This window comes from Phasianus colchicus, chromosome 27 (genome assembly GCF_987193195.1).
Source record: "Phasianus colchicus chromosome 27, bPhaCol1.hap1.1, whole genome shotgun sequence".
Lineage (NCBI taxonomy): Eukaryota > Metazoa > Chordata > Aves > Galliformes > Phasianidae > Phasianus > Phasianus colchicus.
Window position 1 is genome coordinate 332,421 of NC_143462.1, and position 25,112 is coordinate 357,532.

Below are 25,112 nucleotides of genomic sequence, written 5' to 3' on the forward strand. Positions count from 1 at the left end.
CGCCGGGAGCGCCCGCCCCGTTCCGCGGGCCGACCAATAGGAGAGCGGGAGAGGCGGGGCCGAGCGCGGGCTCTCCGCCAATGGCGGCCGCGGGATTCCGTGCCGGGAAAGCGGCGCTCCGCCGCCCCGCGTCCCCGCCGCCGCCCGCCCCGCGCCTCGGGGCCCCGTCCGTCCCGCGTCAGAACGGAGCCGTCCTCCGGAGTCGGCGTCGCGGCGGGGCGCCGCCGGCTGAGAACCGGCGGCTGACTGCGAGCGGCGGGACGCCCGGTGTCCGGGAGCGGCTCCTGGCCGAGCCGGGCAGCCCCGAAAGAGAGGGACCGACCCCGCCGATCGAGACGCGTTCGAGCCCGGCAGAGTCGGGCGGCCGCCTTCGGTTCCGGCTCGGCTCGGCTCGAACGGTCAGCAGCGCCGTGCTGAGCCGCTGCCCCGCAGGCGGAGGACTCGACTGCCGTTTTCTGTATTCACGTCTGTCCGAGAAGAAAGCTGGCGGCGCTGGCGCTGACCAGGGAGAGGGAGGCCGGGGGCCGGAAAGCTCTCGGGCTGCGGCTCCAGGGCAGGCAGAGGAAGTCACGGCGCTTTGCTGCTGAGTTCGTTACCCGACGAAGCCCGACGCGGGGGGGCTGGGCAGACAGTCTTGCCAAAGAGGCCCGTGCTACAGCAAGATTGACAGCACGACGCCTTTTGTTCCCCTTGAGCCCTGGGCAGGCTTCGGGGCGAAAACCAAGAGGAGAAAGAGGGCAGCGGCTGTTCCCCCGGACTGCTCCGTACATTGGTTTACTCTGTGCTAGAAAGGCTGGAGCTGCTTGCAGCGGCTCTGGACGCCTCACTCGTGGGATGGATGCATTGCTGTGCAACTTCCCCATGGCTGGGAGGGGTTCTTCAGATCCTCCCTGCAAACGGGGCTCCCCAGTGACTGCGGATCTGGCTGATGGTAAAGTGCTGGGGCTATTGGTCGTGGATCTTTCTTCACCACTGTGCTCACGTGGCAATGAGTAGGCCCACTGCCTTGCTTATTCCCTTTACTGCTAAGCTTCTCTTTTGGCTATAGACGCTGCCAATATGACTTTGGTTTTATTTTGTCATAGGCAGTAAAATAAGCCTATCCCAAAGATGTTGGTGTCTTTGTTGCAGCTGTTGAGCCCACCGATTGGCACAGCAGCATTAACACATGATGGGCACGTAACTTGGACATCAGGAACGTGACTTCAAAGGCTTCAAAGCATCGGGAATGTCTCCTTTGGAGAGAGACTGAGAGGTTTGGGCTTGTTGAGCCCGGAGAACAGAAGGCTCATGGGAGACCGTGTGGCTGCCTTTCAGTACACGGGGCCTCACAGATCACCCTTGCTGAGGGTGAGCACTATTCCCTCATCGAGGACATTGATGAAGATGTTGAACAAGACCGGACCCAGCACCGACCCCTGAGGAACACCGCTGGTTACAGGTCTCCAACCGGACTCTGCACCGCCAACGACGACCCTCTGCGCTCTGCCAGTCAGCCAGTTCTCAACCCACCTCACTGTCCACTCATCTGTCCACACTTCCTCAGCTTTGTCATAAGGATGTTGTGGGAGACGGTATCAAACGCCTTGCTGAAAGCAAGGTAGACTACATGCACTACATCCACCCAGCCAGTGACAACATTGTAGAAGGCTACCAGGTTGGTCAAGCATGCCCTCCCCCTTGCTGATTACTCCTGATAACCTCCTTTTCTTCCAGTTGTCTGGAGATGGCATCCAGCACAAGCTGTTCCATCACCTTTCCAGGGACAGAGGTGTGCCCAGGTGGCCAAGAGGGCCAACAGCATCTTGCATTAGAAATAGCGTGGCCAGCAGGAGCAGGGAGGGAATCATCCCCCTGTACTCAGCCCTGGTGAGGCCACGCATTGAGCACTGTGTTCAGTTTTGGGCCGCTCACTACAAAAAAAGACATTGAGGCCCTGGAACGTGTCTACAACTTCCTGAATGGAGGCTGTGATGAGGAGGGGTTTGGCCTCTTCTCCCAGGCAACAAACAGGACCCGAGCAAATGGCCATAAGTTGTACCAGAGGAGGTTTAGGTTGGACATAAGGAAGAACTTGTTCTCTCAGAGAGCAGCCAGGCACTGGAATGGCTGCCCAGGGAGGTGGTGGAGTCGCCGTCCCTGGCAGTGTTCAAGAGGCATCTGGATTAGGAGTTACAGGATATGGTTTAGTGCTTGTGGTAGCAATGGTGATGGAAGGATGGTTTTTTCTCCTTTCCTTTTTCTTCTTTTCTTCCCTTCCTTTCCTTTTTTTTCCTTTTTTCATTTTGTTTTCTGTTTTCCATCTTTTCTTTCCCTCTCCCCTTTTCTTTCCCTCTCCCCTTTTCTTTCCCTCTCCCCTTTTCTTTCCCTCTCCCCTTTTCTTTCCCTCTCCCCTTTTCTTTCCCTCTCCCCTTTTCTTTCCCTCTCCCCTTTTCTTTCCCTCTCCCCTTTTCTTTCCCTCTCCCCTTTTCTTTCCCTCTCCCCTTTTCTTTCCCTCTCCCCTTTTCTTTCCCTCTCCCCTTTTCTTTCCCTCTCCCCTTTTCTTTCCCTCTCCCCTTTTCTTTCCCTCTCCCCTTTTCTTTCCCTCTCCCCTTTTCTTTCCCTCTCCCCTTTTCTTTCCCTCTCCCCTTTTCTTTCCCTCTCCCCTTTTCTTTCCCTCTCCCCTTTTCTTTCCCTCTCCCCTTTTCTTTCCGTCTCTTTTCACCTCTTCCCCTTTCTTTCCTTTTTTCATTTCTTTTGATTCATTTTGTTTAGTACTTTCTTACTTTTCATCTTTTAGATTCCTTTCTAAAAGAAAAGATAGAATGGGAGACAATAATTAAAGAAACAAAACCTGCTTTGAAAGCCATGGGGCCGGATGGATTGAACCTTGGGGTGCTGAGGAAGTTGGCAGACGTGGCTGCCAAGCCGCTCTCCATCATCCTTCAGCAGTCCTGGCTAATTGGGGATGTGTCCTGGCTGTCCCTGAACATGTTTAAAGAGCTCTGGATGTGGTGCTCAGGGACATGATTGAGTGGTGGGTTGTTAGAGTTAGGGGAGTATGGTCAGGTTGCGGTTGGACTCGATGATCTTTCAGGTCTTTTCCAACCTGATCCATTCTATGATTCTATGGATTTAACAGCAGCGTTCTTGTGGGAGCTGCATTGAGACTTGCAGTGTCTCTGGGTCCCCAGAATTACTTTCTCCAAGCTGATTCGTAGGTGCTGGCACTTCTTTAAAGCAAGAGCAGCTGCTGATGGGAGGAAGGTAGTTCCGGCTCATGAGCTCCACAGCATCTCCCAGGATGGTACCAGAGGAGGCAGGAATGATATTGCAGAAGATGAGAAGCTCCCCAGCAGGAAGCCAGAAACCCTGCGGGAGAGTCAGAGCACGTGTGGATGCCCAGGAGGTAATGCAGCCCCAGTATTTGAGAAGCGCGTGGCCATGGAGCTGCGGCCCAAGAACAGAGCTATTCCGCCTTTGCAGAATAGCTGGCATCCCAAGAAGGACTCGTCTGTCCTTGTAAAAAGCAGGGGGAGGGCACGTCCAAATGCTTGCTGGTTGCTTGGGAGCTCAAATCCTCCAAGCTGGAGGCAGCGTGGGGGTAACATCTCCTTGGTCCGATCGTGCAGCACCTGAGCAAGAACTGGCTGCACGAGGGTCATCTTAATTTCTCTGTTCTTTTACTTAAATAAACCCGTTGGGAGACCGTGGTGTTGGTTTCCTAAAATTTGGATCTGGGAGGTGAGCACGCCCTTTGCTTATGATGGAAGCACAGAAGTGATGCGGGGCACTCGCTGAGGTCACAGTCATCGCCGAGGTGGGAGCGTTTGTGGCACAGCCGGTGAGCAGAGCTGGTGCTCTGGTGAGTGTGCTGCACGCAGAGACTGAGCTGTGAGCTTTCCTTGAGAGATCACCCTGCGAGAGCCCGTCGGAAGCACCGCTGCGGCGTGTGCGTGAGCTGGGCACAGCTCAGGCTGAGCAGGCCGAGCAGGTGAGCTGGGTTTGGTGCTGGGTGGTTGCCGGGAGGTGTCTCAGCAGGAAAGCTGGGCTGGGGTGGGCACGCTGCATCAGCCCTCGTCCCGGCTGGCGGTGAGACAGAGGGAGTTTTCTTCAGGACAGCAACACCAGCCATGTGCTTCAAGGCGCGTAACTATTGAGGAGATGGAGAACGCTTGCTGTCAGAAATCATGGCAGCTGTACAGGAGCTGGGTGTATTTTGGGGACAGTCCTTGTAACCAGCTGGTTTCGAGACATTGCCCTGCCCGAGAGTCTAAACTGCACAGCAGAAGAATGCTGGGAAAATGCTTCTTCCTCACTGTTTTTCACTTGCAGGTTCTTTCCTTAGGGTTCCTTTTTCCTTTCCAAAAGGAGATTTTGGGGATCGAGGCACTTGAAGAGAGAGTGAAGCCAGCTCTTTCCAACAGTGCGGGCAGTCCCTGTGGAGAGGACCCCGGGAACTTGAGCTTCCCCTGAGACGTTCCCCAGCATGTCTCAGCAGGGAGACGGACGCAGTTCCCATCGCTGCTTTGCACGTGGAAAGGTATGGCTGGGTTTCTTTCGCTTGGGTTTCTCCTTTCTCTGGTTTTGGAGCGGAAGGGGTGGAGCAGGGGGAGCCCTGCTGGTCCTTTGTTAGCTCAGTAAGCGGCTGGGTTGTGCACTTGCAGCAACAGGACAGCATTGCCAGGCTCCTTAACCTGCTGGGGCAGGGTGGGAGCAGAGAGCGGGCACTGCCCTCCTGCCAGCTGCGCCTGGTTATGGTTTGCCAGCTGCCCTGGGTTTCTGCTGAGAAGTTTGTTCTAGCTGCCTGCAGTAGTAAAGGGTGGGGAAGAAATAGTGGTGAAGAGCTAAGGCTGTGTACGGTAATTTTGCATGGGTTGAACTGTGGCACCTGAAGTCACTGTTTCCCTCGGAATAATGCTGGTGTTTGCAGGTGTGTTGTTTTAACCCCCCGAAGTGATGTCTGAGAGCGCCCGTCTTCTCCACCTGAACGATGAGAAAGCTGGATATGCCCAGAAATTGCAGCGCGTGCAGATGTTGTGAATGCGCTCCCAAATGTTTCCGTTAGTGATAACTAACGTCTCAGCACTCTGATACCCATCTCTGGCACCATCTGGAACGCTGCATCTCTTTGCAAACGTTGGGTGCCCGTTTCCATGGCCCTTCCTTTATTTCTCTCCTCAGAAGCAGCGCGGCGCGGTTCCCTGTGCTAGGGAGCAGCACCCAGCAGGCTGCCAGAGATCCAACAGCGCCTTGCAGCGCACAGAGGGACGCGATGGGGACGGACCATCCTTAGCACCACGCAAAAGTGAGTCTCTGCAGTCCTCTGTCATGAAGTATGGAAGAATGCATTTTAAGTATTACTTCTGAGCGGTGCAGCACTGCAGGGATGTCCGGTAACCATGGTGGAAGCATTAGAGAGGCCGACAGCAACAGATGGCAGCAGTGAGACAGAAGTGTGTGTGTAAGTGGTGGTGCTCAGAGCTGAGTGCATTCCCTGTAGGGACAAAAAATCCGTGCCTCGACTTTTGCAGCTGATAGCGTTTTGTGTGCTGACGCAGCTTTGCTCTGCAGCATGCAGAGCTGTCAGGCAGACTGGGGTTCCTCTGCTGCCACCTGAGCGGGAATGAGAGCAGTAGTGCTTTGTGCAAGCGCACTGCAGTTTAAAGATCAGTTTCTGTTCTGGCTGTAGAACGGTGTCTTTTGGTTTTTGTGGTGGACGTGGGCTAACAGGACAGTGCTGCTCCTGGTGTCTGTGAAATCAACACACAATCTGTTGTTGTAGGGACGGAGCCTGCGCGTCCATGGAATGGTGCTGGGCTTGGGGGGAAACGGAAAGCCTCCCCAGGTAAGAAGCTCTTGTGAGCTGTGGTGTGGGTACCTGCCTCTAAATAGGGCTGCATGAAGGGCTGTGTGGGATGGAGGAGAAAAGAAGGGGCACTGCAGATCTGTGCTGACTGCAGAAATGGCACAGCGTTGTAGCAGCAGAAAGGCCAATTGAAGAAACTACGCTTGAGGAGTTTGTGGTTGGCTGTGCTAAAATGCTCCTCCAAAGAGATGCTCTTCATGTCTTTCTTGTTTCCTTTCTGACAGAAGCTGATGCAAGCAGGCTTGCAGTGAAGCGCAGCCTTGCAGGAAGCCAGGGGAGGAGCATGGAGCGTGGCACAGCCCCCAAGAGAGGTACAGACACACAGCAGCATCTGGGTTTGGTGCACTGTCTTTCTAGTTAGGCTTTCTGTCTGTCCTTTCCTGGGACTGCTGTCGTTGCGTGTTGCTTGAGATCTTAATCCCTGGGGATTACAGTTGCCTTTCCTGTCCCAATTGGAAATGGCCCACAGTTCAGCCAAGATCCCAAGGTCCATTGCTGTGAACACTCGAGAGTTCCTAGCATTGTGGCCCATTTTGCAGACCGAAGGCAGTGTGTGACTCTCTTTTAATCTTGCTGCTTCCCCTTGCTTGATTTGAACAGGGAGAGGTGCTGAGCCAAACGGCAAGATGTACGCGAAAGCTCCTCTCCAGGCTCCAGGAGGGCTTCCTGGAACAGCAGGTCCCAGCAGAGGGGAAAGACCTTCCCCTGCAGTTGACAACCACTCCCTCTCCAAGACCATGGCTGCAAGAAAGCGCAAGGGAGTGGAGGAAGAGGAGCAAAAAGCAGAGCTGTGGCCTGCCAAGAAACAAGTGAAGGTGGAGCGCGATGGGGAGAAGGCTCAGAGCCCACATCAGAGCAGAGGCGGTGTGCCAGCTCCAGCAACACACCCTGGGCCTGCCCCAGCGCCGACTGAGCGGTTCCGGACCTCAAAGCGAAGAGGTAGGAAGGTGCTGCAGCTGCCCTGGTGAGGTGCTTCCCTTATCAGGTGCATGGAGTTTGCTTAGGATTTGCTTTGCTTTCTCCTTCTCTCTGCGGAGAGGGGAAAAGAGTAGAAGGCTGCCGAGTCCAATGGCAAGGAAGTGCCAGAAAGTGTAACCCTCTCTTTTCCCATGAAATCCATGACGGCCTTCTGCTTGTCCCACTGGAAATACCCTTCCTTGAGAGGCTTCCTAGCCTGTTTTCATGTACCCATGTTTCCGCGGTTTTGCTGTTGACAAACTGAATTTCTCTCCTCTTTCTCTATAGCAAGACGACAACGACAAAAAGAGAGGAGAGCAGAAATGAAGAAGGCTGCTCTGAGAGCTGCCGCTGCACGTGCAGAGGTGAGTCCTCGGTGAGCACAGACACGGCTCTTGTTGTTCTCTGTCTGTCAGACGTGAAGGGGATTGTAGAATGCTGGGGGAAGCGGTGTCCTACTTTGACGCTCGCTTTCTTTCTTTCCAGTCCTCCACAATGAACAGCCTTGTGGAGATGATGGAGAAGCTGCAGCTGAAGGACTGAGTGGAGGAGCATCAGAAGGCAGCGGCTTCGTGGCAGCAGCCCAACTTGGCACTCTGGTTGCAGTCCATCAATAAACAATTGGAGCTTTGTATTCACAAAGAGCGCATGGCCTGATTTGTCCAGTGGCACTCAGTGAGCTGCTGCACCACCTCATCATTATTCCACTCGCGGCGCTGGGTCAGAACTCCCACATCTCCATCAGGGGATGCTGCAGGTTATAGAAGCAATGGACGCACCAGTCCTTGGCCCTGCCCATAAACGCACTGCCTGCAAAGCACGTGCACAGAACTGCGAGTAGCACGGCCTGAGCACAGGCGCGCTGAGTTAGAGAACAGCTGTCTCGAGCTGTCTGAGTTTCTCGGGGCAGCACTGAGCAGAAGTGAGCGTGTGCCCCTCACCCTGCAGGCGTCTCTGTTGGGGGAAGAGAGGCTCCTGATCCCAGAAGGCAGAGGTGTTCTCCTGACTTCTCTGCAGTGCTACCTTGCCTCATTGTCCCCCCTCTCTTCAGCCGTTTTGATGCTACTTTTCATCCTTTGGGCAGAGCTTGAGTCACTCTCATCATCGCACAGCTTTGTACTGAGCGGTGTGGAATTTTCTGGCTTTGCTCTTAAAAGCCTAGGCTGAAAACTGCAGCGTGCATGCTTAGTTTACATGGGGACATGGGGGGGGACATCCCCTAACCCCCATTATCGAAAAATAAACCTTAATTGCAAAAGTGAGGGGTGTCAACCCCCGACCCATGGGAACAAAGTGGTCCGTGGGGGTGACACTGTGGGGGTGTCCCCATCTCCAGTACGTGACACCACCAGGGTGCCATGAAGGTGTCCCCAACTTTGGTGGTGTGACAGCACGATGCTGTGTCCCCACTTCTCCAGGAAGTCCTCCAGCTGGTTACAGTGTCCCCAGCTTCAGCTCAACGTCCCCAGGGGGTCCTTTTGTCCCCTCTGCATGACGGTGACACCCGATGCTGGCTGCCGAACGCGACACCCGATGACGATGACACCGCGTCACGGCTGTGCCACGCTGGTGTCACACAGTCCCCTCTGGTGGTGGCACAGAGTTCACCACCGTGCGTGTCCCCATCCTCATGTCAGACGATGGTGACAGCGCCAGAGGACTCCAGTGTCACCAGGTCCAGCTCTAGGCGGGCCTGGAGGGGTGACAAAGAACAGTGAGAGGCTCAGTGACAGCATGGTGACAACACAGAGCTGCCTGTGCCTGGCCCCATGCGGTGGTCAGAGTACAGGGAATGGTGTCACCCGATAGATGGTGGCACACAAGTGATGGTGACACCAGATGACGGTAACAACAGTGACAGCCAGGGATGGGGACGCTGCGTCACGGCTGTTCCACATCGAGGTCACCCTGTGTCACGGTGTCACCCGAAGACAGTGACACTCAACGACTCCCAGTGGCATCCAGTGAAGGGAAGCACCAACAATGGTGACACCACCGACCCCATGTCACACCCACAGCAGACCCCACATGTCCCCCGACTGTCCCCAGCCCCCCTCCCTGTACACTCCTCGTCACCTCTTCAATGAGGATGGCACCGCTCTGCAGTTGTGCCAGTCCTCTTCTTGGTTGCAAGTGTCCCATTTGGTTTTGTCATCCAGTATTTTTGGGAGAAAACGTGTGGTAGTTCTAAGAGAAGGGGTATTTCTGGGAGAAAATATCCTCTTTTTGGAAGAGAAGGTGAAATTTACCACTGAAATGTGGTATTTCTGGGAGAAAATGACATACTTGAGGGAGAGAACTCGGAAATGGTGGGAGAGAATGTCTTCTATTCGAGAGCAACTGTGACATTTTTGGTGTGACGACTGGTCCTTTGGGGAGAAAATATGGTAAATATGGGAGAAAATGTCCTCTTGAGGAGTGTCAAGTAGTACTTTTGAGAGAAAATGTCAGGTATTTCTCAGAAAACTGCTGTTTCTGGGAGATAGTAGCATCCTTGGTTGGAAAATGACAGGTGTTTGTGAGAAAGCTGGTATTTTGGGAAAAAAGGCCGTATTTTTAAGACGAAGCTGGTATTTCTGGGGGAATATGTCCCGTCTTTGGGAGAAAAGTGGTCTATCTTGGAGAAAATGTCGTGTATTTGGGAGAAAAACTGGTCTATCTGGAAGAAACTGCCATTTTTCTGGGAGTAAGTGTGATCCTGAGGAGCGTCAAGTAGTATTCTTGGGATGAAACGTGAGGTATTTCTAAGCGTAGTGGTATTTCTGGGAGAAAATGTCTTGTTTTGGGGGGAAAAGATCACATGTATGTGAGAAAGCTGGTATTTCTGGGAGTAAACGCCATATTTTTAGGAAAAAATGGGTATTTCCCAGATAATCGGTCACATAGTTGGAGAAAAGTGGTCTATCTGGGAGAAAATGTCCTTGTTTTTTGGTGGAAGAGATCATGTGTAGGGGACTAAAATAGTGTTCCCGGATGAAAATGTCACGTATCTGTGAGAAAAGTGGTATCTGTGGGTCACAGTGCTGTTCCCCAGGGGTCGGTGCTGGGGCCTGTCCTCCTCAAGATCTTTCTTGATGAGCTGAGGGCACTGAGTGCACCCTCGGGAAGTTTGCGGATGACACCAGGCTGGCTGGAAGTGTGGATCTGCCTGGGGGTAGCGAGGCCCCACAGAGGGATATGGACAGGCTGGAGAGCTGGGCTGAAGCCAATGGGATGAGTTCCAACAAGGCCAAAGGCCAGGTCCTGCGCTTTGGCTGCAACAACCCCAGGCGACGCTACAGGCTGGGGGCGGAGCGGCTGGAAGATGCGTAGAGGAAGTGGACCTGGGGGTGTTGATGGATGCTGGGCTGAAATGAGCCAGCAGTGTGCCCGGGTGGCCAAGAAGGCCAATGGCATCCTGGCCTGCATCGGGAACGGTGTGGCCAGCAGGAACAGGGCAGTGATTGTCCCCCTGTCCTCAGCTCTGGTGAGGCTGCACCTCGAGTGCTGTGTCCACTTTTGGGCCCCTCACTGCCAGAAAGACATCGAGGCCCTGGAGCGGGTTCAAAGAAGGGCGCCAAGGCTGGCGAGGGGTCTGGAGCACAGAGCTCACGAGGAGCGGCTGAAGGAGCTGGGGTTGTTCAGTTGGAGAAGAGGAGGCTCAGGAAGACCTTACTGCTCTCTAGAACTACCTGAAGGGAGCTTGTAGTGAGCTGGGCTTCAGCCTCTTCTCTCATGTCACTAGTGCCGAAAAACGACGTTATAACCCACAAATATCAGTGTTCTCCCAAATACACGATGTTTTCTTCCGGAAAGATCACTTTTCAATCCTAAATATGACAATTTGTTCCAAAAATGCGATATTTTCTCCCGGAAATACAAGCATTCTCCAAAATCCATGATATTTTCTCCCAGAATGCCAGCTTTATCAGAGATATATGAAATTTTCTTCCAAAATTATGATATTTCCTCCCAGAAATATCAGTTTCCTTAGAAATACTTCACGTTTCCTCCAAAAAATACAACATTACAATACCCCCCCTTCCCCATAATGTGATACTTTCTCCAGGGAGTCACAGTTTTCTTAGAAATACCTCATGTTTTCTCCAAACAATATGACATTACAATCCTCAGTATGACATTTTCTCCCAAAAATAGGACATTTCCTCCCAGAAATACCAGTTATCTTTACAAAAATAGGACTGCAGCCATCGGAGATCTGCTGGAAGGACAGACGGCCAGCTCCAGGAGCTCCAGGAGGCTCCTGGAATGCAGCCATGGTCACTTTGTGCTCCGGGCGTTGGGCAGACCGACCAGAGGTGAAGCGTGGCTGGATCTGCTGCTCAGCAGTGCGGAGGAGATGATGAGTGAAAGGCGTTCAGGTTGGGGCAGCCTGGCTGCAGTGAGCACGGCTTGTGGGGTTGGTGATCCGAGGGATGTGGGCAAGGCAAGGAGTGGGGCAGGACCTGAGCTTTGGGACGGCGAGCTTTAAGCTTTCACGGGCTGATGGCCCAGATCTCTCGGGATCTGTCTGTAAAAACAAAGATGGTGAGCAAAGCTGGCTGCTCTTCAAGGCTGCCTTCCCTTCTGAGAGCACAAGAGCTCTCCGTCCCTCTGAATAGAAAGCAGAGGACGCAGGAAGCCCATTGGCTCGGCGCAGACCTGCTGGGCAGCTGGGGGCAAAGCAAGGAGCAACGAGCTCTGCTAACAGGCCGTGTCACCTGGAGCAATACAGGGCTAACAAACAGGCCGTGTCACCTGGAACAATCAATACAGGGCTAACAGGCCGTGTCACCTGGGAAGAATACAGGGATGTCTGGACCTGCAGACGTGGGATCAGGAAACACAAGGCGCAGAACTGAACTTGGAGAGGGACGTGAAAAACAACAGGAAGACTTTCTACACGTGCATTGGCCAGAAGAGACAGGTCAAAGCAAGTGTGCCTCCTTTGTAAATGTAAAAGGAGAACTGCCTGCAACAGATGGAGAGAAGGCTGAGGTACAGAATGAGTTCTGTGCCTCGGTCTTCACTGGCAGCCAGGATTCCAGAGTTTGTCACGTCCCTGAGCCCTGCATCCATAAACCTCCAGGTGGGGACCGGGGTGGTAAATACCCCCTGCTGTGAGGGCAGAGCAGAGAGACTGCCTGATGAGATTGAACGTGTGCAAGTCTATGGAGCAGATAGATGGTGAGATGTGAGACTGAACGTGTACAAGTCTATGGGCAGGATGGCGTGCATCTCAGGGCTCTGAAGAAGCTGGCTGCCGAGCCGCTCTCCATCATATTTGAGAAGTCGTGGCTGTCAGGTGAGGTCCCGGATGCCTGGAGGAAGGGTCATGTCACTGCCGTTGGCAAGAAAGGGAGCAAGGAGGACACGGGAACTACAGGCCGGTGAGTCTCACCTCTGTGCCTGGGAAGATGATGGGACAGATCCTCCTGGATGACATGCTTGATCACATGAGGAGTGAGCGTGTGATCCGAGACAGCCAGCACGGCTTCAGCAGGGGAAGTCATGCTTAACCAATCTGGTGGCCTTCTGTGATGGAGTGACGGCATCGGTGGACAAGGGGAGGGTGACCGATGTCATTTCCCCGGACTTGAGCACGGCCTTTGACACGGTCCCCCACCACATCCTTATCTCCAAACCGGAGGGATGTGGATTTGATGGGTGGACCACTGGATTGATAAGGAATTGGTAGTAAGGCCGCAGACAAAGAGTGGTTATTAATGGCTCTATGTCCAGGTGAGGCCAGTAACGAGCGGCGTCCCCCAGGGGTCTGTCTTGGGACCGGTGCTCTTTAGCGTCTTTATCAATGACATGGATGGTGGAATCGGGTGCACCCTCAGCAAGTTTGCTGACGACACCAAGCTGAGTGGTGCGGTTGACACGGCTGAAGGAAGGGATGCCATTCGGAGGGACCTCGACAGGTTGGAAAGGCGGACCGGGGTGAACCTGATCAGGTCCTACACAGCACAGTGCAAGGTTTTGCACTTGGGCCGGAGGAATCCCAGGCATCCATACAGACTGGAAGGAGCGGTCCTTGAGAGCAGCCCCGTGGAGAAGGACCTGGGGATCCTGATAGATGAAAAGCTTAGCATGAGCCAGCAGCGTGCCCTTGCAGGTGGGAAAGCAAATGGGATCCTGGGCTCCATCAGAAGAGGGGTGGCCAGCAGGGACAGGGAGGTGATTGTCCCCCTCTACTCCGCTCTTGTGAGGCCCCATCTGCAGTACTGTGTCCAGATCTGGAGCCCTCAGTACAAGAAAGACAGGGAGCTGTTGGAGAGGGTCCAGAGGAGGGCCACAAAGATGATCAGGGGACTGGAGCACCTCCCTTATGAGGACAGGCTGAGGGAGCTGGGCTTGTTCAGCCTGGAGAAAAGAAGGCTGCGGGGTGACCTCATTGCAGCATTTCAGTACCTAAAGGGAGCCTACAAGCAGGAGGGAAGTCAACTCTTGGAAAGGGTAGAAAACTGCAGGACGAGGGGAAATGGTTTGAAGTTGAGTGAGGGAAGATTTAGGGTGGATGTCAGGGGGAAGTTCTTTACAGAGAGAGTGGTCAGGTGCTGGAACAGCTGCCCAGAGAGACTGTGGATGCCCCATCCATCCCTGGAGGTGTTCAAGGCCAGATTGGATGGGAACCTGGGCAGCCTGGTCTAGTGTGAAATGTGGAGGTTGGTGGCCCTGCATGTAGCAGGGGGGTTGGAGATTCATGATCCTTGAGGTCCCTTCCAACCCTGGCCATTCTGTGATTCTGCTATTCTGTGTCTTCTCCCTGATGCCAATTGGAAGTGATATCCTTTAGTCTTCAGTATAACAGACATTCTGTGACTGTGCTTGAAGACAGTCTCCCTTGAGCGTTTTAGTTGTGCTTGTTTAGTGCTCGTAAAACCAACTGTGCAAGTGCTGCTCTCCTCCCCGTTGTGAGGGGATTGCTGGCAGGAGCTAAGCAGTTCCCACAGGCACATCCAGCAAGGAGCTGCCGTGGCAGATGGGCAGGTGGAGCAGCTGTCTTCCAACCTGTCCACTGCAGCAGTTGGCATTCTGTAAGCTACTCTTCCCCAGTTTGCAGAACGAGTATCAAAAGTTGATACTCTTTTGTGAAAGAGTAAATGCGGGTTGAAAAAAGAGGCGATATGACATTCCTGACTGCAGATAAACAACAGCACAGATGCTGGTCACCGCCGCAGAAAAAGCTGGACTTGTTCATGAAGCAGCTTATCCATCTGTGTTGGGATTTTGTACAGCTGACCTCACCTGCCTCTCATTCCTTGCCATCGCCCCCTTTTTCTTCTAAGGTGAAAAAGACAGCCTTATTCTTTGTGAGTCCGTAATTGTGATCGTTTATTGATTGAGTACAACCAGGTAAGACATGGAGTGCCAAGTTGGGCGGCACTCGCAGCGCTGCCCTGTAACACCACACACTGCAGCTGCTGCCTTCTGATGTTCTTCCTCTCAGTCCTTCAGGTGCAGATTCCGCATCATTGCCACAGGGCTGTTCATTATAGAGGACTGGAAAAAAACAAAGCAAGTGTAGAAAAAGGACAGAAACAATCTAGGGAGACCTCACTAAGAAAGTCTGAACAGTAAACTTCCACAACAGCCCCATGCAGAACAGCAGGTTACTGCCATTCAGATCACTGACATTACTTCCCATAACACACAGCTTAGCTGCTGTCCCCTCCCTTCCCTACCTGAGCTGCATGCCCTTCCTTTTCCCTACCTGAGCTGCTTGCCCCTCGCCTCCTTTTTCTTGGTGCTCTTGCCTTTTCCTGCTACTCACTCCCAATCTCAACACTTGCCTGCTCTGCTTGCTGCTCTGACAAGTGCCTCTCAACTCTGCTCGCAGCTTCTCTCCTTCTGCATGCCCTTCTCTATTCCCTTCTCGTGCCCTTCAGGCTTCTGCTCCCCTTGCTGAGCAAGCCCATGCCTGGTAGCTCCCCTTCAACCTCCTCCGCCCTTTGCCTTTCTCCACACAGATGCTTGCTTCTGGCCAGCACTCCTGCCCAATGCCTAGCCCACAGCCCGCATCTCTTGGGGAGACAGCAAGGTGGCCTGGAGCTACCCACACCTCCTCCCGGGCACGGCTTCTCAGCTTTGCTTCAAGCCCACAAAAAACCCCAAGGAGCTCCTCTTACCTTTGGGCTCAGCTTCTTCTCCTGCCGTGCAGCTCCTGTGCCAGGCCGGGGCTCAGCTCTTCACACACTCCTCCATTCCTGCAAGGTTGCTTTCCTTTGCTCTGCTGCAGTTAGCTTTCCTACTTGCTTTCTCTTGATATACATGGATTGCTTTTTACTTTTCTTCCTCCTCTGTGCCTCTTTTTTTCTGTTTTCAGCACTTCCATTTTTTTTTTTCTTTTTCCATCTTTTTTTTTCTTACTTTTCATTCTCATTTTTCCTTTTGTTTTTTTTTTTTCCTTGCCCCCTTGAAATTCTCCACCTTTATCCCCCTCAGCTTGCCTCTATCTGTGTTTCCAAGTGGGTCTTCTCTCTCACATTCCCGTCTAGTGCCTGGTGTCGCCCCACATTACCCTCTATTTCCCTGTGCCCACGCAAGCCCCCTATTGTCTCTCTGCAGCCTTTTATAACCTTACACCTCTCTACTTCCCCCCCAATCCCACCCACAGACCCCTGTCATGCCTGTTTCTCTATACCACGCCTACAGCCCTCCCACTGCTCCCTGTAGCCCCACATCCCCTTCTATCCCACCTCCATTCCCCCTACAGCCACTCATAGAGCCACAGTTTCTTAGGTCCTCCCCCAGCTCCCTATATCCCTCCCCGTAGCTCTCCCCAGCCCCTCCCACCCCCCAATGCTCCCTATAGCACCGTGTCCCCCCGTTGCCCCCTCACAGCCCTCTGCTGCCCTAAATCCCCCTGTACCCACCCCTACCGCCCCATGTACCCCAATACCACAGCCGCTGCAGCCCCACCTGCCTCCCTATCCCCCCCCCCGCCTTCCCAGCCCCTCACCCCACCAGGCTTCCTCCCCTGTCCCGGCGCCGCTCTCTGTCCCTCCCGGCTCCGGCTCTGCTGTGCTCAGCACCGCTCCCGTCGTGCCGCGGTTCCGTCTCGGTGCTGCCCGGACAGCTCCGGCGCGCAGCGGCGGTGCGGGGCGGCCCGGGCTGCGGGAGCGCCGCCGTCTGAGGGGTGAAGAGCTCTGAGCCAGCTGCCAACGGCCGTTCCCGCGCGCCGCGCCTCAGCCAATCGGAGCCGGCGCCGCTGCCGCTGACCAACGAGAGCCCGGGGGCGGAACGGATCGGCACGTGCCCAGCGAGAGCCAGGGGGCGGGACGGACCGGCACCTGACCAATGAGAACCCGGGGCTGGGACGGTCCGGCACCTGACCAATGAGAGCCCGGGGGCGGGACGGTCCGGCACCTGACCAATGAGAGCCCGGGGGCGGTGCGGCGTTGCGCTGCGCTGTTGGTGGGAGGAGCGCGGCAGGGGGCGGGCCGTGGGTGGGGCCTCGGGGTGCGCCCTACTGCTATAGGGGGTGCGAGATGGGAATGGGATTGACAGGTGGGAGGTGGGGCTTGGATGTGGGGTTGGGATATGAGGTTTGGAACTGGGCTTGGGAGCTGCGGTTGGGATGTTGGATGTGCATTGGGATGTGAAATGTAGGGTTGGGGTGTGGGGATATGGATATGGGGTGGATATGGAATGGGAAATAGGAAAATGGAATATATATGGGATGGGCTTGGGATGGACATGGGACCAACACTGAAGAATGTGGGATGGATTGGGGATGAAATATGGACACGGGATGGGATTGGGATGATAGTGGCATGGGATAAGTAGATGGAATGGACATGGGATGCATGTGGGGATAAGGATTCGGAATGGCTATGGATATAGGGTTAGGGATGGGGATAGGATGTGGGGGTATGGATGTGGGATGGGTTTGAGATGGCTGTGGGGTGGATATGATGGATATGGGATGGGATAACGTTGTGGGATACGGACGAGGGATGGCTACGAGATGGGGCTGTAGTGGTTATGGGGCCATAGGGGCGATGGGGCCAGGATGCTGCAGTCACCTCTGTCCCCAGAGTTCATCCCCAGTGTGACACATGGAGCCCCACAGCCGCTCCTCTGCCCTTTGTCACTTTCATGGGGAGGACATCCCCCAACCCCCATTATCAAAAATAAACCTTAATTAGAAAAGTGAGGGGTGTCAACCCCGCCCCATGGGAACAATGTTTTCTGTGGGGGAGGGCATAGATGGCGTCTCCAGAGGGCTGTCCCAAACTCTGGGGGGTGTTCACAACTCTAGGATATGACACCACCAGGGTGCCATGAAGGTGTCCCAAGCTTTGGGGTGTGACACAGGGATGTCCCCAATTTTGGTGGTGTGACATTGTCATGTGGTGTTCCCACTTCCCCGGGAAGTCCTCCAGGTGGTCACGGTGTCCCCAGGTTCAGCTCAATGTCCCCAGGGTTCTTTTTGTGCCCTCTGCATGACGGTGACACCCGGCGCCAGCTGCCAGGAGTGACGCCCAACGGTGATGACACCGCATCACGGCTGTGACACACTGGTGTCACACAGTCCCCTCTGGTGGTGGCACAGAGTTCACCACCGTGCATGTCCCCGTCCTCATGGCAGACGATGGTGACAGCACCAGAGGACTCTGGTGTCACCGGGTCCTGCAGTAGGCAGGTCTGGAGGGGTGACAAACAACAGTGAGAGGCTCAGTGACAGCACGGTGACAACATGGTGCCACCTGTGCCTGCCCCCATGTGATGGTCAGAGTACAGGGAATGGTGTCACCCGATAGATGGTGGCACACAAGTGATGGTGACACCAGATGACGGTAACAACAGTGACAGCCAGGGATGGGGACGCTGCGTCACGGCTGTTCCACATCGAGGTCACCCTGTGTCACGGCGTCACCTGAAGACAGTGGCATTCAGTGACACCCAATGGCATCCAGTGAAGGTGGCACCCAACAATGGTGACACCACCGACCCCATGTCACACCTGCACCAGACCCCACGTGTCCCCCGACTGTCCCCTGCCCCCCTCCCTGTACCCCTCCTCGTCACCTCTTCAATGAGGATGGCACCGTGCTGCAGTTGTGCCACCATGGCAGGGGGGACAGCATGGGACAGTCATGGACAGCCAGGGTGACAGCGTCCAGGAGCTGTAGGACGCTGATGGGGCTCTCAAGGTACGTTGGTACGGCCCCAGGTTCCACGGTTACGGTGACGGTGAGAACTTTGGGGACAAGTGGTTGTCCGGTGTCACCCGGTGGCCCTGGGGGGATTGTTTCCGTGGGGCTTTGCACAGGGATTGGTGGGAACCATCCATTTCTGAAAGGAAGTGGCAAAAAATATACAAGAAAAGTGACATAGTATTGATTTTAATGGAAACAGACATTATTGGGGGCGATCCCACGGGGACAAAGAAGAGCGAGAATGTCTCACTATGTGAGGTTGTCCTCAAAATCCTCATTGGAGACCTCTGGAGGACTCCAGGAACGCCTGGGGACCCCAAGACACCCATGGGACATCTCCAGACCCTTCCAGAAGACAATAGGACCCTCTGAACCCACTTCAGGACCCCCCCACATTCCACAGGATCATTCTGGGACATCTGCAGACCCTTCTGGATGAATCCAAGGACCCCCTGGATCAATTTGAAAACCCCCTGCACCCTCCAAGTCCTCTCTGGGACATCCCCAGAGATGTCTCTGATGACGGGATGACTCCAGGACCACTCAGACCCACATGAGAACTCTCTGGACCCTACCAGACTCTACTGGGACATCTCCAAATCATCCCAGTGGCTCCTCGGAGCTCCTGGACCCATCCTGGGAGCTTCCAGATCCTTCCAGAGACCCCCAGGACCATTCTCGCGAGCCCCTGGACACCCCAGGATCCCTCTGGGACATCTCCAGATCCTTCTGTATGAATCCAAGGACACCTTGGATCCACCTGGGGACCAACTGGATGCCCAAAACCCCTCTACAACATCTCCAGATTCTTCTGCATGCCTCCAGGGGTATATAGGGGGGGGCTCGTGGGGAATCTATGGGCGGAAAGGTGTGAGTGGGGCTTCTGTGAGGTGGAAAGAGGGTCTGGAGGTGGAGAAAGGTTGGAAGGGGAAACTGAGGGATTGTGGAGGGCTTCTGTGGCGTGGAAAGGGGCTCTGAGGATGGAGAGAGGGGGTTGTGAGGGGGAAAAGAGCAGAACGAGGCTTCTGTGAGTGAAAAGGGGGCCTGGGGATGGAGGGGTACATTGTGGAGGGGAACTTGAGGGGTGGAAAGGGGGCTTCTGTAGGGCAGAAAGGGGGGTCTGGGAGTGGACGGGGGGTTGTGTGGGGGAAAAAAGGGGTGAGTTGGGTCTCTGCTGGGAGGAAAAGGGGTCTAGGAATGGAGAAGGGGTGGCAGAGGAAATCTGGAGGGTTGTGGGGGGCTTCTATGGGGTGGAAGGGGAGTCTGGGGGACACCTTAGGGAAGTATTGGGGGGGAGAAGAGGAGAGTGGGATGTCTATGGGGTGGAAAAAGAGTCTGGGGGGAAACTTAGTGGCTTGTGTGGGGGAAAGGGGTGAACAGAGTTTCTACAAGGCAGGAAGAGCATCTCGGGGTGGAGGGAGGGGTGGGAGGGAAGAGCCAGGGGTTGTGCGAGGCTTCTATGGGGTCTGGCTGAGGGGAATTGGAGGTCAAAATGAGGGAACTGACTCCAGGGGTCAGGGAGGAGCGCACAGGGGGGTACAGGGACCTCTAGGGGTCAGAAAAAAGGGGCCAGGAGGTGGGAGGAGAAGGGAGGACACGGGACCCTGGGGGTCAAATAGAGGGGAATGGGGGGTGGTAGGAGACTCTGGGGATCAGAATGGGGGAATTGGAGTGGGGGCACTCGGGGGGAGGAGAGGGGGTTCGGGGGTCAGATAGAGGAGACTGGGAAAGGGGGGACTCTAGGGGACAGAATGGGGAGAGCGGTGGGGGGGTGGGGGGACACCAGGGATCAGAATGGGGGAGGCACAGAGGGGAGGGGTGGAAGAGGACTATGGCGATCAGAACGGGGGGACTGGAAGGGAGGGAGACCGGGGGAAGGGTGTAACCCCGGGGGGCACACAGAGGGACTGGGGGGTGCGGGCGATCAGCGGCAGGGGGAGAGGGGGGGAGGGCAGCGGAAGACACGGGGTGGGGGAGGCGGCGAGACGCAGGGCAGCCGCCCCCGCCGAGGGAAGCCCCGAGCACCACGGAGACCCCGCGGGGCCGAGGCAGAGCGGCACGCGGCCCCCCCGCCGCCTTCACCCCGGCCCCCGCCCCGGCGCCCCCCGAACACCCACCTGTAGGAGCCGAGGCGGCGCCCGGAGCCCCGAGGCGCCCCGCACCGCTTCCGCACGGCCGCCTCCTCGGGTCGCGGCGTGATGACGTCACTCGGCGGGGACGGCGCGGCGCCGTAGCGACGGACCGGCGCTGAGGCGCTGAGGCGCCGTCGCCGTGGCGACGCCGTCGAACGGCACGGCTCCTGCGGGAGCCGCGCTGAGACGTGCGGCGTCTCCGGCTTCCCCAGAATCGCTTTCTCTAGGCCGATTCCGGGCTGCTGGCGCTTCTTGAAAGCCGAGCGCGCATCTCTGCCCGGTTTTCTCACGGCTCCTGCGGCGGCATCTCTGGCCACTTTCTCCTCCAAGGAAGAACCGAGCGGTGGCCCGGCCGGGCTCGGTGCGTGGGATGTGAGAAGGGCACAGCCCGGAGCAGGACCTGAAGAACGAGCTCAGCTCACCGCTGGCACGTGTTCTGTAGTCCCCCGGGTCCTGCAGAGCTGCGCTGGACTCGCTGAGCAGCACGGCATGGTGCGGGGATGTAAGAGAACACAGGTGCTCGGTAGACTTGCTGGGGCAGGGAGCTCTCACTGATGCTAAACTCACTGAAACGAAGTGACTCGTTCAGGACACGTGCCTGAAACAAATGCTGGTTCTCTAGGCAGAGCTGCCGGACAGACCTGTCAGCACTGGGAATTAAGCACGGCAGTGAGATGAGGCCAGTGATGCGTTCATGTAAGAGCAAGAGGTGCTTTGGAATGCCTTTATGGCTGCACAGCTCCTCGGGAAGCAGTTACACCTGCCGGCTCAATAAGAGCTGTCCCATAGATGCTGTACAGCTGTGGAGCCTTTGCCCACCTGCACTGCATCTTCTAGATGCATCATTGAGAGGAATTGAACCAGCAAGGCTTCAGGGCTGAGCTCTAAGAATGGAAACTCCCTCAACTTTTGAAAGAGACTGGGTTTCTAAGGTCTTAAGACCCGGAGCTGGCAGGGCACACCCCTCTTGTGCCTTTCTCCCGACTGGTTTTTGGGAGACAGCAAATGGACACCCCTACAAGAAGTCTCAGGGTGTTTCCTTTTGACACTCTTATTATGGAAGTAAGAATACATTCCTGGCTCCATTTTGCTCTTGTGTCAGAAGGCAGAGATTTAAGCTACCTAAAGTCACTTTTCCACAAACATTCCCACAGAAAGAAGCATCCAACATCTCTCTGTAGCTACGGAGACCCTGACTTCTCAACTCTTTCCAGGTATGTTTTACTGTCTCTTTCCAAATTTAGAAACGGCAGCTGTGCAGAAAAACATGCCACAGATCCTGAAGTGTGGGCCAGCGGGGAGTTTTACCCCGTCTCCTCCCTGATGTCAATCTGAAGTGATCTCCTTTAGTCCTCAGTATAACAAACGCATCCTGTGACCGTGCTTGAAGACAGTCTCCCTTGAGCATTTTAGCTGAGCTTGGTTAGCGCTCTTAAAACCAGCTGTGCAAGTGCTGCTTTCCTCCCCACTGTGAGGGATTGCTGTCAGGAGCCAACCAGTTATGCCAGGCACATCCAGCAAGGAGCTGCTGTGGCACGATGGGCGCGTGGAGCGGCTGTCTTCCAACCTGTCCTCTGCAGCAGTTAGCATTCTGCGGGTTACTCTTCCCCAGTTTGCAGAACAAATATCAGAAGTTGATGCTCTTTTGTGAAAATGTGGGTTGAAAAAAAGGCAGTGTGACATTCCTGACTGCAGGTGAACAGCAGCACAGATGCTGCCAGCCCCGCTGTAAAAGCTGGACTTGTTAATGAAGCAGCTTATCCATCTGTGTTGGGCAGTGGTATCAGGGCATTGCTCTTCAGATCTTTGTTTTCCATCTGAGGATTTTGTCCCAGCAGGGTTTGTGCCTCAGGATTTTGGGCAGGAGAAGGGCTGGCAGCAGCCCAGGGCAGGACGTGGGTCCCCTGGGGACAGCAGCCACAGCCCCTGCCCCATCTGCACAGTGACCCTGGGCCATCCCTAGGACACCTTGAGACCCTCCTCCTCTGCACAGCCCCACAAAGCACGAGGGAAGGTCTGGGGTGGCACTGGTCCCCCTGGAATGGGGCAGGGATGGTGCCCTCCATCCCATCCATCCCCAGTGCTCAGGGCTCCAGAGATCCCCAGGGTCCCTCAGTGTCCCTGCACCAGTGCCACTCTTATCGTAACAGACTTCTTCCTTATGTCCAGTCTAAAGGAGAAGAGGAAAGGTTGTCAGGGGGTTTCCCCAGTGAGAAGTACAGTTTCAGAAAGGGACGTGTACAGAGAACCCAGAGGAATAGCAAGGCAAGCCTAACAATGACTGCTACAAAACCAATGGTACAAAGAGAGAATTCACTGCCAGAAATATCTCACAGTCCAGTGATAAAGATTCACAGCTGCAAGGTTGTCTTCTAATTAAAAACAGTAATTACAAACAATCTGGATTTTTGAGCTAACTGTTATAATAAATATTAGTAGGTGGGGATTGCTAAATGGTGCTGCAGTCTCCTACTCGTAACATCCTTGCTGCTTCATTCTGGGTGCCGTCACTGAGCAGCATCTAATGGAAGTTCTTCCCTGCTCAGCTGGCTGCCTTAGTTGGAGCCCTGATGGCAATGACGTGGTGATGGCAGGCTTAGTTTTGCTGTTTTCTCCTCGTCAGAATACTCCGACTTTTGAAGGAAGCAGCTTCTTGTTTCCTGCCTTCCTGCCTTCCTCCCTTCCTCCCTTTTAATTTTAATTCATTTGGAATATCTATATTCCATATAGATGTTTTGAATATCATTATTTGTAGTGCTGAAAACTTTTTTAGAAAACAGTCATACTCAGTTAAAAAGGTATAATAAGGATGTTAAAGAAAGAACCCTCTGATGTGTTGACCAGGGATGAACATAAAAACAGCTCCCAGTTAATGTATAGGCAGCTGATGTGACTGCCTCTGTCCTCAGCAGCTTGCTCAAAGGAACCCCACAAAGCATTTCAGCGCTGGGCTGCTGAGGGAAGCTGTCGGAACAGGAGTACTGTGTCCTCTTGCAGAGGACCGGGATGCTTTTACAGCTGACGGCTGCTTTGGTTGTGGCCACAGCTCCTGAGGAGTGCAGCAGTGCTGAGAGCTGAAATGGGGGAATGTTGCACCTCCTGGAGGATGCTGAGAAATCAGTGGCCTAGGGCAGGTGCTGGAGAGGAGCTGCAGGGTGCTATCGTGGCAGCTGGGCGCTGCTGGTAGCACAACGGACTGTGCCTCTGCTAAGGCGACTGCAGTCACAGAGCGAGCAGTGACAGCAGGCATACGAGGCTTGCAGCACTGCCTTCCTCCCGTCTCTCTCCACGTTCAGATTCTCGGCCCAGCCCACAAAGCAAAATGAAGTAGAGGAGGCAGGAAATGTGCTCATAGTTCTTGCTTGGTTCCTATTGCAGAGCAAATGATTGCCTGCTGTCCGGTAAAGCTCACGCAGAAGCACTGATGCTTTTGCATAATGCACTGCCACCCTTGTCCCCTGCCCGAGCCGGGACGTAGGGCACCCGCAGCCTCTGGGCAGCCTGGGCCAGGGCCTCGCTGCCTCTGGGGGAGGGATTTCTCTACACATCAACCTCAGTTTCCACTCTTGGAGTTCAAAGCCATTCCCACACGACAGTGGCTGTCTGCCAATGCCAAGTGGCACACAAGGTCTGCTCGTGGGTCAGGTAGTGACATGACAACAGCGTGGACAATTGTGATGGTACTTTCTATTTATTGGTACAGCACAGCCTAGAAAGCCCCAGTTGATGCCAGCTGTGGTTCTCTGGCTGTCAGATGATGTCCCCAAACCCACACACGGGGTGCTCCCAGCTCCTGACTGATGGTGGAGAAGTGGGAGGGCAGAAGTGATGCTGGGGGGGGAAGGGGCGGGAGTCAGGGGGCTGCTGTGCCTGTCATACTTCCCCCAGACAGTTTTTTTTACAGGTGTTACATGATCCCCCTGAGGGGGCCGCTCCCACCTCTTGATGGATGGTGGAGAGGAGTGTGAGGGCAGAGGTGGTGTTGGGGGGGCTGGGGGCTGCAGGGCCTGATATGCTTCCCCCTGGCATTCTGGGTGGTTTTCTGGGTGTTGGGCAATGCCCCCAAACTGACAACCTAGGGGGGCCGCTCCCACCTCCTGAAGGATGGTGGAGGGGAGTGGGAGGGTGGTGATGATGCCCAGGGGGATGGGGGGCTGCTGGGCCAGTTGGCTTTCCCAAGGCAGCGGTTGTCTGTCGGTTGGACAATGTCCCCAGGTCTACACACTGCTGGGCTCGCTTCCATCCCCTGATGGATGCTGGAGGGGAGAGCGAAGGCAGAGGTGGTGCTGGGGGCTGCCAGGCCTCTCAGGCTTCCCTGAGGATGTGGCTGCCCCCAGGCTGACACCCTGAGGGACCACTCCCGACCCCCGAAGGATGGTGGTGGGGGATGGGGGGTGGTCTTGATGCCCAGGGCGGCTGGGGGGCTGCTGGGCCTGTTGCTCATCCGCCAGGGTGCCGTTGTTTGGGTGCCGGCCGATGAGCACAAGCTTCCAAGCCAAGCGGGTTCCTCCCGTCCCCTAAAAGATGGCGGTGGGGGGTGGGGGGTGGTGTTGATGCCCCCCGGGCTGCAGAGCCTGGGCTGGTGGGCTGTGGGGCCCGTGACGGGGGCAGCTGAGCCCGGCTGCTGTCAGGTCTGGCAGGGGCCGCCCTGGTGGTGCCATCCGGCTGGTGGGCAGGTGGTCACCGCCGTTGGCATCATGTCCATCTGCCAGGCCCCTTGAGGAGAGCAGGACGAGGGCAAACTGTGGCCGCAGACATCGTGCTGGGCTCCATCAGCTGCAGCGAGGCGCCTGTGGAGAGAGGAACGTGCTGAGGGCCCCTGCTCTCCTTCCTCAATGGCAAAGAGCCGCCCTCAGCTCTCAGCCTGTCTCAGGCCCAGCACTAAGAACGGGCTGCAGGAACGGCCGTGCCAATTCAAACATCTGATAGCGTAAATCTCAGACCACGTTAGCCAACAACTAACCGGCCTCTGTGCTGCTGGAACTACAAGTGCCTCCTGGCTCACAGCAGCCCTACATTAAAGAG

The 25,112-nt window shown here is 55.3% G+C and overlaps 3 protein-coding genes across 20 annotated transcripts in view; 1 reads left to right on the top strand and 2 right to left on the bottom strand.

Moving 5' to 3' along the window:
- The first annotated feature begins 169 nt into the window (after positions 1-169).
- LOC149914768 (zinc finger CCCH domain-containing protein 11A-like) lies at positions 170-7,455 on the top strand. 3 transcript variants are annotated; one of them, XM_090125577.1, is made up of 9 exons: positions 170-1,657; positions 3,201-3,973; positions 4,315-4,522; positions 5,164-5,287; positions 5,765-5,827; positions 6,073-6,159; positions 6,449-6,787; positions 7,094-7,170; positions 7,292-7,455. In XM_090125577.1, exons 3-9 carry the CDS (start codon positions 4,469-4,471, stop codon positions 7,346-7,348), a joined length of 801 nt encoding a protein of 266 aa, XP_089981703.1. In that variant the 5' UTR covers positions 170-1,657; positions 3,201-3,973; positions 4,315-4,468; the 3' UTR covers positions 7,349-7,455. The 3 variants fall into 3 exon arrangements, with proteins under 3 accessions (XP_089981703.1, XP_089981702.1, XP_089981704.1); XM_090125576.1 differs by lacking the exon at positions 170-1,657 and having other exon boundaries at positions 2,586-3,973; XM_090125578.1 differs by lacking the exon at positions 170-1,657 and having other exon boundaries at positions 2,586-3,973; positions 4,407-4,522.
- Positions 7,456-14,100: 6,645 nt separating this feature from the next.
- LOC149914769 (uncharacterized) lies at positions 14,101-16,918 on the bottom strand. Its single transcript, XM_090125390.1, has 3 exons — positions 16,913-16,918; positions 15,758-16,624; positions 14,101-15,051 (listed from the first exon to the last, which is right to left on the bottom strand). Exons 1-3 carry the CDS (start codon positions 16,916-16,918, stop codon positions 14,980-14,982), a joined length of 945 nt encoding a protein of 314 aa, XP_089981516.1. The 3' UTR covers positions 14,101-14,979.
- A 6,212-nt stretch (positions 16,919-23,130) lies between these two features.
- The window catches only part of LOC149914770 (RANBP2-like and GRIP domain-containing protein 8), a 149,087-nt gene continuing 147,105 nt past the window's right edge, over positions 23,131-25,112 (bottom strand). For all 16 annotated transcript variants that reach the window (XM_090125561.1, XM_090125560.1, XM_090125551.1 and 13 more), the window contains one exon: positions 23,131-24,877. In XM_090125561.1, coding sequence (XP_089981687.1) covers positions 24,715-24,877 — 163 coding nt within the window. In that variant the 3' untranslated portion in view covers positions 23,131-24,714. The remainder of the gene's footprint in view (positions 24,878-25,112) is intronic.